At 34.8% G+C, this 12,841-nt stretch overlaps 1 protein-coding gene across 1 annotated transcript; it reads left to right on the top strand.

Moving 5' to 3' along the window:
- The first annotated feature begins 2,745 nt into the window (after nt 1-2,745).
- On the top strand, nt 2,746-12,739 carry LOC113560937 (spidroin-2-like). The gene is made up of 5 exons (XM_026967073.1): nt 2,746-3,050; nt 7,032-7,079; nt 9,293-9,324; nt 9,400-10,375; nt 10,441-12,739. Exons 2-5 carry the CDS (start codon nt 7,052-7,054, stop codon nt 12,378-12,380), a joined length of 2,976 nt encoding a protein of 991 aa, XP_026822874.1. The 5' UTR covers nt 2,746-3,050; nt 7,032-7,051; the 3' UTR covers nt 12,381-12,739.
- Nucleotides 12,740-12,841: the final 102 nt, after the last annotated feature.

Genomic DNA, 12,841 nt, shown 5'->3' with positions numbered 1-12,841 from the left:
ATAGACCTATAGTATTAAAGTATTTCTCAATTTTGTTACCTATTATACATTGTCATATGTCTATTATATGTTATATCACTGTACCACTTCTTGATGTGTAATACGATTTTACAAGAAACATTTCTCAAGTAGTCTGATTCAAGGTCTGGAGATGTCTCATGTGATTATAAAATATTTTCCCAAAGACCTTTTTTTGTTTTAAACTAATTGAATCTTAATGTTTATATAATATTATCAGATTAATCATTGTTAAAGCATAAAAATGAAATATATTTCCTTAAATATTATACAATATTACTGAATATATATATTTATAGATGCAATTTAATCTATACTATACAATCTATTGATAAAAATATCAATGACCAAAAATGAAAAATACATAAACTTGCAGAAATAATGAGCCCAAATATTTAATAATATATTCCACATATTTTATAGTCATAATTCATAAACGTTTTAAACGTTAAAGTTGCTGATTATTTCCATTAAACAATGGGTATTTGAATGATTAATTTATAGGTCAAATCAATCAATCAATCAATAATATCAAATCAATAGTGTATTAAAACAATATATATTTATGTTACATCTTATGTACTTACCTGGTTTTTGCTATTTGAATTATTTTAATATTTTCAATGAAAAATACAGATTATTATTTAAATACTAAATAAGTATTAAGTATATTAAGACATATATTTTAAAATTATTTAATGAAGATTCAAAATGTTTATAGATATTTTACTAATATAACAATAATGAATGTAGTTTGAGTTTAATATTGTGTAAGTTCCATCATTATTTTAGTAAAATGTTTGATAAATATTTTTAATTTTTTCTAAAAAATAAAAATATATTTCAATAATTTCTAAGTAAAATAAAAACTATGTAAATAATTTGGAATGCAAGAAAATATGATAACTATAATTATACATACATCTAATTTTTTTTTATATAAAGATAACAATGGTGTATGTTTTTATACAATCAACATTTTTGAAAAAAATTTATATTATTATCGTTATAAGTAAATAACATCGTACATTTTTAATTTCATACTAGAAAGAAGTATATTTCTTTAAGAATTTAAATAATTACATATAAATCGTATTTCAAACAATAATAGTTTATTATAACTTATAGTTAATTAAAGTACAGATGAGTAAAGTAATTCAATAAAGAAAAAATTTTATAAAATAATCGAATCGTCGAGACTGCGTTGAACAAGGAGTGCAAATTATAAATAGCGACTAAACACGATTTAAATGCAATAACGTAAATATAATATTTAATTTTTATATTGCTGTAATGCGCTTAAACGGAATCCGAAACGTCACTGCAACTCAATATAATAGTAGTACACTGGCATAGTTATATCGTAATATTATAGTTTTAAAATTTATAAAATAAATATTTTTAGAACGTGTTTGTATGCAACAGTGGAATCAAAATTTTTCGTGATATTATTTATTATTATGTGCCATATCAGGTAATATACAAGTTTCGCCAACAAGTTAAATGTTAAAAATCGCACATTGTACGATAATATTATAATTGGCGAATTGCTTAAGAATGCACAAAATTATAATCTACATTAACAAATAAGAATGGAATGTACGAGTTTAAAAATGTAAATTTACAATATAATATTATATTATGCGGTATATCGGGTGATCCATTGAACGTAAAACATTCATTATTTCAAATACTATTAACGGTTTTTTTAAAATTTAATTTTAGGTAGTTGTAAAACAAAAAAAAAATTCAAAAGAATATATTTTTACTATTTTTAATGATAACATACATTTTAAATTCCTTATTAAAAAGCATTTTCGGAGCACCTACTTCAATACACGAAAATCGAATTTCGGACTGGTAATTTATAATTTATAAGTGTTTAAAGCTTAGATGAATGCAATGATGGGACACTGTACTTCGAAAAACCTTGGTCCACTACTAAGCTCATCTGAATTTTAAATATCTAATTTTAAGTTGTAACTATAATCACTGCTTGTTTGAAATTTGATTTATAAAAATAGAAACGATCCCAAAAATAATATTCTGCTTAAAAATATGATATTAAAAATGTATTTTGTTATTTTTTTTTCACGGTTTTAAAATCAAGTAAAAGAAATATATTATGGAAAAACACTAGCTGAAGTAACGAGCGGTAGGTACGTCAAACGCATCGGTCGTCCGCGTACCGATCGTCTGTGCGCCGGCGACCGACCGATCCCGGAGACGGCGGGCGAGTGATGATGCGCATGCACGAGAATATTATCATCGTATACGCGGAGTAACGAATGCGAAATAACATGATGATACAAATATTAGCCGTGTACCTATTATACTATACTATGTATGACGTATTGATATTATACGCATAGTATCATACTGCGCGCGCTGTTACCGCGCGTCGTCGACGGTGCAGGTCGTGGGCGTAAGTGCCGGTCGTACGGGGTACACTCGGCCCGGGCGATAACGCGACGACGCGACGACGTCGGCGGCGGCGTACCGCGGTATACGCACGCACGAGACGGACGGCGACCTCGTGACGAGACGGGGACGTCCTCTTCGTGAAAGTGCTCATCCGTGCGGCATGGGGGGACCCGGAGACCCCACTGCGGCGTGCGGGCGACCGGCCGATGACGTGTTGCGCCCCCACGGCCGGCGGCCTGCAAGCTCCGTTCGCGGGCCTATAAATAATCGCGTGCTCCCGAAACGAACATTCACAGTCGACCCGTTCGCCGCACCAACAGGGACGCATACAGTTGCAGCGCTCGCCGTCGTTCATCACCGCGTGTAATACCGTTTATTATTTTTATATTCCATTTAAAAATAATATTCGTACGACGCGCCGTCGTGCGTCTAAGTCTCCGGGCGCCATTCGCATCATAGCATTTTATAATAACATTACAGCGTGATCGTTCATTTTTTTTTTTTGTTTTGTGTGTACTTATTATTTCATATACATACCCGGCACTCGCGTCGTCCGCAGTGTCCACCCGCAGATATACCGATAACTCCATCCGAACGTCGGCCAAAAGGTAAGGAGTCTGATACGCTCGTATACAATCTTATTATTGTTAGCACCGAAAAAACGGATATTGTTGTACAGATACTCGCGCGCATCTGTTATTGTCCGTACCGCGTATCACACCGTTTTTCACAATGCGATTCGCTCGAGCATTTCTTATTCGTCTGCTATGCAAACGCAGTTGAATCAGTATCGTAACATATTTTCTACGTGTCTATGTGCACTTGTATATGGTACACTGGTAATATTATACGGTGTCCGAGTGCACTTTAGAAAATTACGTACCCAATACCCATATAATAATATTCTATTATTTATTATACACTCGCGTAGACGTTTAATAGTATAGTAGCCTTTTTGTTACCAAACGAACGTCTAGAAATATCGTATACAGGTATATTATTATATACGTCTTATTTGACTATTCGGTATAGCACAATTTATGCTAACGTATGATTTTACTTGCAACACTCGAGCACCGTTTGATTTTATTTTTACATTTATTTTTTTAAACTATTATTATATCCGTTTCAAATATTATAAAATTGTGAAATATCTCTTCATTTATTACAAACAGCTGTAACAGTTTGATTCAATAAATAAACATTATTGTTTATGAATTTAAAACATTAAATTAAATAATAATTAATATATTACGTAGTAAGTCACACGTTAGGCGCGAAATAAAATTTAATATTGACTTTCAAATAATTCATTGGATTAAAAGTTGATAACATTCAGTAAAATATTAAAACAATAATTAGTAAAAATTCTCACTTAAAAACTCATATGATTCCTAAAAAGTATTAAAAAAAAAAAAATTCTAAAAAAAGCAAAATATAATTTAGAGCCTTTTATTCTAACGCAATTTTAATCTAATAAATTTCTGACATAGCTTAGTAAACCAATAGAACTAAAAATTAAATATCTACAAAATTCAAACTATATTATGTTTATCAAACTACTTTCTATTAATACGCATAATGTTTTAAAATTTAACATTATACTATCGTTCTAATTAAAATGTCAGTTATTTTTTAGTATGATAAATTCTAAAAAAAAGTATTGTGTTTGATAAAAATCTAAATAATTTAAAAACAATTAACCAATGCTCGACATAAATACTTAATTCAGACATATTAATACGCAGAAATTTCATGTCTGGTTTAAGTTATGTTTATAATATATATAGCGAAGGACGCAGCAACTTAATCTTAATTATATCTTAATTACACTAAAAATATTAAAACATTTTTGTTTCAAATCATCAATGTAATAAGATAAAAGTTTTCTTATAGAATAAAAAAAATTCAAATCGCAATATAAGTATTAGCCTTACTTTTAAAAATGGTTTCCAAAGGCAATAGCCGTGATTTGAGATGGTTGAAGTGCGATTTCCATGAATCGGTAAATTATAATATAGGAAATAATTCGTATAATTGTGCTTCATTCATTCGAATAACATCAATGAGTTATTTTTGTAAATAAAATAGGGAGAAAATAAAATTATAATTTGATTTGAAGCATTCTTATTTAGTAAAATACTTTTAAAACAATTTTGATAGGTAATTTATCAATTTAAATGAATTACCTACCGTTATTAAATAAGACGATAGCCAATTGTAAGACAAGTAATTATTGATTAATGTCACGGTGTGATATCGAATTTTCAATACCATTTCGTTAGCATCGATCATTACCATCAATATATGCTGTCCAAGGAAACAATCTCGAGAGAGCAAAATTGAACGGACCAACAACTGTTGTAGGTATATAATGCGCAGGACCTACGCACGACAGGTGACTTATAATATCATATTATTATACATACATTTGTCGACCGAAATTCGTTTTTAATTATTGTGACTCGGTACGCAAATATATTATGGTACGCAATAGTAATATGCTATTGTGCACATGTGGCAGGTCCATGTTCGTTCCCATTATAAAACATTGTAAATAATAATAAAAATAATAATAAAACAAACGTTAGACGTTATATCGTTGTATATATATATAGACTTATAGATACACGATATACACGGGTATATATAATACTATTGTGCGGTCACCGGCGCTTACCCGCAAATCGTATAATTAACTGACATTAATCGATTGCAAAATATCATCATCGCCGCGTTTTTAAACCGTTTGCTGGGTCACATCCGAAATTGGAACAATTTTTCGAGTGTGAGAAGAAACACAGCGGCGTGTTATAATAATAACGGCGGTGAACAATCGTTCGGAAACGTGTGTTACGTGATTTGCTCGAACTTATATTTACATAGGTACATATTTCACAGTAACAATAACGCGTACCTATGTATTATATTGCAGTATAAAGGTTATGTAGAGTGGTTACAAAATTACGACGAACGTCCGAATCGACCGATCCGGTTTGACATCAGGATTTGAATGTACATCCTAAGTCCTAAAATAATATTAAATTTATACACAGAGATGTACCTGTATCAAATTTTTTGAACGTGCCATTATACTTTTCGATCTATTACCGTGGATAATTTAGTTGATATATTTTTGAACATTATAGAAACAAGACAAATGGGGGGGGACTGAGCAGACTCCAATAAAATCTCATAAAGTTATAAATAACTAAAATTAAAATATTTTTTTTTTTCTTAAAATCTTTAATAAAGCCAACAATAGTTCCACGCAAACGAGATTTAAATTTAACATTCATTAGTTCAGTAGAAAGACCGATCCTCTGCTTCGGGCTAACGGGTTTTCTTTTTATTTACAAATTGATAAAGAATACCTACCTATTTGATATTTTTGTTCTTACTAATTTTTTCTATAAAATATCGAGAGCATAGAGGTTTACACCAAAAGCAAATACCAACGGTTAAACATAATACACCCGCTATTACTATCATCATTCGGCGTTCAAGATCACTGCACCGTTTACATAACACAATATAATAGATCGTCGAAACGACGCTATCGATTAACGCTCGTTTATTTCACCGGTGGACCACCACAACCACAGTACGTGACACGAACATTAAACGATCGAGCACAGTTTTAAAATATTATAATGTTGCGACCTTATAATAATATATCATATGAACTTCTCGATCCGATCCGATCGGATCGGTGTAGACGACGTGCTATTATGTCGTTATAAAGTTGTACCTCGCGGGTCGTAAAAAACACATTAGCCGCGCAAAGACGAGTCGCCGACCGCAGAAAAAAAAAAAAAAGAATGAATTCGATACGCGACGGTGGCGTAGGTTATTCAATTCGGCTTATTACTACCGTTTCGTTTGACCGGAGGTGAGCGAAAAATTCAAAACGGGAATGGTCGCCGCCAGATTTTCCTAGTTCGACAACGATCTCAGTAGACCTTACACGGTCACACGCGCGCGTCTACTCTTGAACTTTGTACGCGCATTCTACACCGGAATGACCGCCGCGGTATCGCCTCCGTTCTATGCTCGCGTGGTGACTAAATAGAACACTGTAATTATCGCATTATAGGGACATTGACCAGACCGCGGAGGGTGACGATTGTTAAATAGGTTTATATATTATGGCTATACACTGCGTAGGCACCTATCGCTAATATATATGTACACAGTAATTGCGTGCGCGCGCATTTCGATTTGACACAGACCGGTCGGAACTGATGACCCGAAGGACGTGTCGACGGCCGTTAAAAATTTATAAACTTAGTTCTGCACCAGACATTTCGTTCACTGGGCGATTTCGATGCAGACGGGCGCGATCACTAATGGGGCGCGTGTACCTATTGTCGTTGCACCATTATGCAGTTCTATCATTAAAACGTATGCCATCGTGGACACGTTAAATCTGCACGAAATCAGTTTCAAACAATAATTTAATATAATATACCCGTTGACGTAACACGGGTTGCCCAGCTGTCATAACATAATATTTTATATTGCACCCACTTATATTATAATACATAATATTATTTTAAAACAATTGTTTTGGTTTTTTATGTTTTCAGGTGGTGGTATACCAATCATCATGAATACGTCTTTCTTGCGGTTGCTGTGTAAGTAAATCCAATCGTAACACGCGCGATCAATTATTATGATTAATTGACCATGTGATCGAAGCTCTTCTTTCTGTACAGCCACAACTATAATTGTATATATTGTGTATAATTTTACTGCAGATAATATGCGTGCGGGATTTGTGTGTATTAAATCGATAGCATCACGAATTCTATTGGTTTCTATACCAATTATATATACCTATATACCGTATACCTAATACCTATACGCTATCAAAGCATAATATAAATTACTGCTCAATGTTATTTTTTTTCGTACAATTTCGACAGTGCAAATCGTAATTGCGTTCGTGATATTAGATTAACTGTCGAATGCACGTCGAACACAAATTATGTTTATAATAACATTTTACGATAAGATCCCGTGGCAATAATAATAGACGAGTGTGCCAATTTGTTTGCAGACAATTTTCGCAATGAAATGCCGTAATTGGCATTAAACGACCTAGAGGGGTTATCGTAGATTCCCATCCCGAATACGTGTCGTACCGACTTCGTGGGATAAATGTCATTTGGGAATGAATTTTATTTTTTTTTCCCGTTACTCTGACGATTTGTGAACTTTCAAAAATCATTTCATAACTCACAATGGGAATCTTAAAAAAAAAATAATAATAATAATATAAAATGTAAATATATTACATCTCTCCTCTCCGGCAGAGACGGTACACATATCGACTGTTATATTTCATCCAAGTTTTCAAAAGAAAACACGACGGCGACTGTAGTGTGCGAACAGAACTCGTGCATGAAGTCGTGACCGTACGAGATGACGAACGAGACGACCGCTTCGTCTTCTCGGCTGGTGGTTCCGTTGCTCAATTTTTCCGAATCCGGCAAACCAAAACGGCCGAGGCTTGCAAAACGGTCTTAAACAGATGCGTTTTCTGTGTAATTACAATATTTGTTCATTTCGTTCGCCTTATTGTTAAAACCTCACAACAATAAAATAATATTGTATCGTCCGAGTAGATTAATTGTTCCACATGACGGGTCACACCGTCAAACTATAAGGAAGTCACAGCCTGGTGGTCAACAAGGTGTAAGCTCCGGCAAAGAAGATTGTATCGCGAACGTCGCATTATAATTTTATTGAAAAAATGTACATGAGCGCGTAATATTCCGTTTAAATAGTTTATATATCGTCATAAAATTAATTTTACAACCAAACTAGGCGTGACAGCTGTACATAGAATATTTTAATAATATTAAACAGCTATTGTGTAATGTTTATAAGTGTGTGAGTTATAAAACTAAATTGTTTAACAATTAATATACAAGAATAGACACTGTTTTTATTTTGAAAAATGGGTAACATTAAAGTCCATGATAAAATTATTATATATAGTATTATAATATTATATCTATTTTTTTCAGTGATTATTTTTGCTTGATGTTTTTATAAGTTACTTGGTTACGATTAGCTACGATTTAAAATTCTTTTAATATTAATATTAAGTTAATCATTAATAATATTATTATCAATTTTAAATTATGGATCAACGAAGCAAAATCAAGTTTAATAACTGTTTTGATTAAACCAATAACGTATTCATTTCAATGTAAGACATGAAAAATAATTTAAAATTAAAACAAATTCAAGAATAATTAATTTTTTTTTAAATTCCTATTAATACGTAAAGTTATTAAGTACAAATAATACATATTACACACATTAAATTGCTTTTTAACTGTTAGGAAATATTAGTATTTCAGTATACGTACTTTTTTTGATGATTCCAAAAATGTATTTCAAATATAAAGAGAATGCAGGTGACTTAATTACAAGTGGGTAAATGGTGCTCGTAGGTTTTTATATATATTTACAACATGCTAATAAAGTTCATTGCATAATTGTTGCTATTTTCGTGGGAAAAATTTTAAACATATGTAGGGAATGAGGTCATGTGTTAAACAGGTAATGCTCGATTTTTACAAATTAAAATTGGTGAAATCAGTCGTTGATGTTAACAATAGATTCTACAATTTAAGTGACATAATATTTAAAAAAAACCTTAAGCCTAAGCAAGGTTAAACTCTTTAATCAGATATCTAATTACATTATACACTCTATTTTCTTTTATTTCTTAGTAGTTCATAAAATTGCGCAAATAATTATTTTTATATATTTTTATGATTAAATATACGTAATATATTATTTGTGTAATAATTATTTGTTTACCATGTTTCAGGCACTCTCTTTGCACTATCCCATTATACATTGGTAAGCGTTTCATATAATATGTCTGACATAATATATAATTATCATTGTTTAATACATTTCATATATCGATTTTAGGCACAAAGTGGTTATAATTACAACAAACCATCAAATCCCTTAAACGGTCCAACTACGCTAAGACCATACGGAAACGATGGATTAGTAGCTAAGCCATCAGGAACTAGTTTTCCTACTTCATTCCCTACAACAGTTTCATCATACCCAACTCAGGCTGACCAATTTGGTTCTACTGGATCTACTGGTACACCCAGTTTTACTGGTGGATATGGTGGCCAAACAGCTTATCCTACATCTGCACCCCAAGATTTCACTACTGCTAATTTCCCTAGTTCAACTGCACAACGACCTGGAAGTTTCCCTACTGGTTCTGGTTCATCGCCTGGTTATGGCTCTTCTGGCGATGGTGCTTCTGGACCAAACACGAGACCAAGCTATGGCCCAAGTGGACAAGAAAGCTTAGGAGCTCCTCAAAGTGGTAATGGATATGGTGTTGGATCAGGATCTGGTTTTGGTTCTGGAAGCTCAAGACCAAGTGTATTTGGTGGAAGTTCAGGAACACCAAGTTCAACTGGTTTTGGAAGTGGAAATGCACCTGGTAGTTATGGAAGTGGCAACAGTGTAGGAACCACTGGATTGGGAAGTGGAAATGCCCCTGGTAGTTATGGAAGTGGCAACAGTGTAGGAACCACTGGATTTGGAAGTGGAAATGCCCCTGGTAGTTATGGAAGTGGCAACAGTGTAGGAACCACTGGATTTGGAAGTGGAAATGCCCCTGGTAGTTATGGAAGTGGCAACAGTGTAGGAACCACCGGATTTGGAAGTGGAAATGCCCCTGGTAGTTATGGAACTGGTAACAGTGTAGGAACCACTGGATTTGGAAGTGGAAATGCCCCTGGTAATTATGGAACTGGTAACAGTGTAGGAACTACTGGATTTGGAAGTGGTAACGCTCCGGGTTATGGTGGTAGTAGCGGTTCTACAGGTTTTGGAAGCAACCCAGGATCAAGCGGTTTTGGCATAGGTAGTTCACCTGGTAAATATCATGATGAAAAAAAAAATAATTTGTTTTTATTTTTACATTGTGTAATTTGTTTTTAGGCAATTATGGAAGTAACAATGTCGGCAGTGTTGGTACACAAGGACCAAATAGTTTTGGTAGTGGTAACAGTGGATCCAAGCCAAACTATGGAGGTACTGGTATTGGTGGACCTAGCAGTGTAGGTGGTGGAAGTTCTGGTGTACAAGGACCAAGCAGTTTCTTCGGTGGAAACGGTGGTAATCAAGGACCTAGCAGTTTCTTTGGTGGAAATGCTGGTAGTCAAGGACCTACCAGTGTAGGAGGTGGAAATTCTGGTTTACAAGGACCAAGCAGTTTCTTTGGTGGAAACAGTGGTAGTCAAGGACCTACTAGTTTTGGAAATGGTTTTGGATCTGGTAACTCACCAACTGGAAATAACGATGATGGTTCTTATGAAGGTGGAGACTTATCTGCTATACCCGGAGAACCAGGTACAGACTACCCAATACTATCCGAAATACCAAATACTTCATTCACTTGTAACCAAAGATTACCAGGATACTACGCTGATACAGAAACCAGATGTCAAGTATTCCATATATGTTCTAATGATATCAAATACGATTTCTTATGTCCTAATGGAACAATATTCCACCAACAGCATTTTGTATGTGTCTGGTGGAATCAGTTTGATTGTTCAACTGCTGAAAGTCTATATGGCTTGAACGCAAATATTTATGATTACTCAAAAGTAGGTTCTCCAGGTCAATCAGGCCCACAAGGACCTATCGCAAACTTCCCTGGACAAGTCGGTCCAAATGGACCAATCGGTAACTTCCCAGTAATTTCTGGTCCACAAGGTCCAGTTGCAAACTACCCAGGACAGTTCGGACCACAAGGACCCACCGCCAACTATCCAGGACAATCCGGCCCTCAAGGACCAATTGCCAACTATCCAGGACAATCGGGCCCTCAAGGACCAATTGCCAACTATCCAGGACAATCGGGTCCTCAAGGACCAATTGCCAACTATCCAGGACAGTCAGGACCACAAGGACCAACAGCCAACTATCCAGGACAATCCGGCCCTCAAGGACCAATTGCCAACTACCCAGGACAGTCAGGACCACAAGGACCAACTGCTAACTACCCAGGACAATCTGGACCACAAGGACCAACCGCCAATTATCCAAGCCAAACTGGTCCCCAGGGTCCAACAGCTAACTACCCAGGTCAATCAGGTCCTCAGGGTCCAACTGCCAACTACCCAGGACAGTCTGGTCCCCAAGGTCCAACTGCCAACTACCCAGGACAATATGGTCCCCAGGGTCCATCAGCTAACTACCCAGGTCAATCGGGTCCTCAGGGTCCAACTGCCAACTACCCAGGACAATCAGGACCACAAGGTCCAACTGCCAACTACCCAGGTCAATCGGGTCCTCAGGGCCCAACTGCCAACTACCCAGGACAGTCTGGTCCTCAAGGTCCAACTGCCAACTACCCAGGTCAATCGGGTCCTCAGGGTCCATCATCCAACTATCCAGGACAATATGGTCCCCAGGGTCCATCAGCCAACTACCCAGGTCAATCGGGTCCTCAGGGTCCATCTGCCAACTACCCAGGACAGTCTGGTCCTCAAGGTCCAACTGCCAACTATCCAGGACAAATAGGATCACAAGGCCCAACAGCAAACTATCCATCACAGACAGGTGCAGTATTCCCAAGTCAACGTCCAAGTAGCTATCCAGGTGCACAAGCTACACCAGCATACCCATCAACAGGTGTGAACAATAACGGTCGACCAAGTTCTCAAGGTCCGTATGGAAGTTCAGGCACAACACCTTACCCCAGTCAAGGAAGTACTGTGGGATCATATGGTCCAAGCTCAACTACATCAGGTGTATCGCCGACTCCTGCATCATACCCGGGATCAACTTCCTTATCTGATGCACAGTTTGTAAACTCATACAATAAACCACCAGTACCAGACAGAGAATACTTGCCACCGTATAGAAAATGATGACCTAAGCTCAAAATTGCCATAATTTAGTTTTACTATCAAATTATTACCTAGTGTTAGATTTTTTTTATATTATTTTTATTATTGAACATTATTAATATCACAATAGTTTATTTCGCTTATTTAAAGTCATTAAGTCAACTATATTATAAATAATATAATCTAAATGCTATATGGAAGAGTATAATTTAAAAATTCACCTTATCGTACCTACGTATTAAATTATGTATATAAAATGAATTATTTGTAATGATAAGCTATATAATCTTTTTGCAAATGTTATTAAATTATGCATCAATAACATACTCACGAATAATTACTTGTAAGGATTTCTATTACAATATTGCTTTATATTCATCAATCATTTTAATACTTTTTTGCTTTTTTTTATATTTTTTTACTACATATATTATAAGTAATCTATTAATCATTTATCGAAAACTGTGTTACCATTACTATAA

Source organism: Rhopalosiphum maidis, chromosome 4 (assembly GCF_003676215.2).
Source record: "Rhopalosiphum maidis isolate BTI-1 chromosome 4, ASM367621v3, whole genome shotgun sequence".
Lineage (NCBI taxonomy): Eukaryota > Metazoa > Arthropoda > Insecta > Hemiptera > Aphididae > Rhopalosiphum > Rhopalosiphum maidis.
The sequence above is the reverse complement of the archived record's forward strand: the minus strand, read 5'-3'. Positions and strand labels throughout refer to the sequence as shown.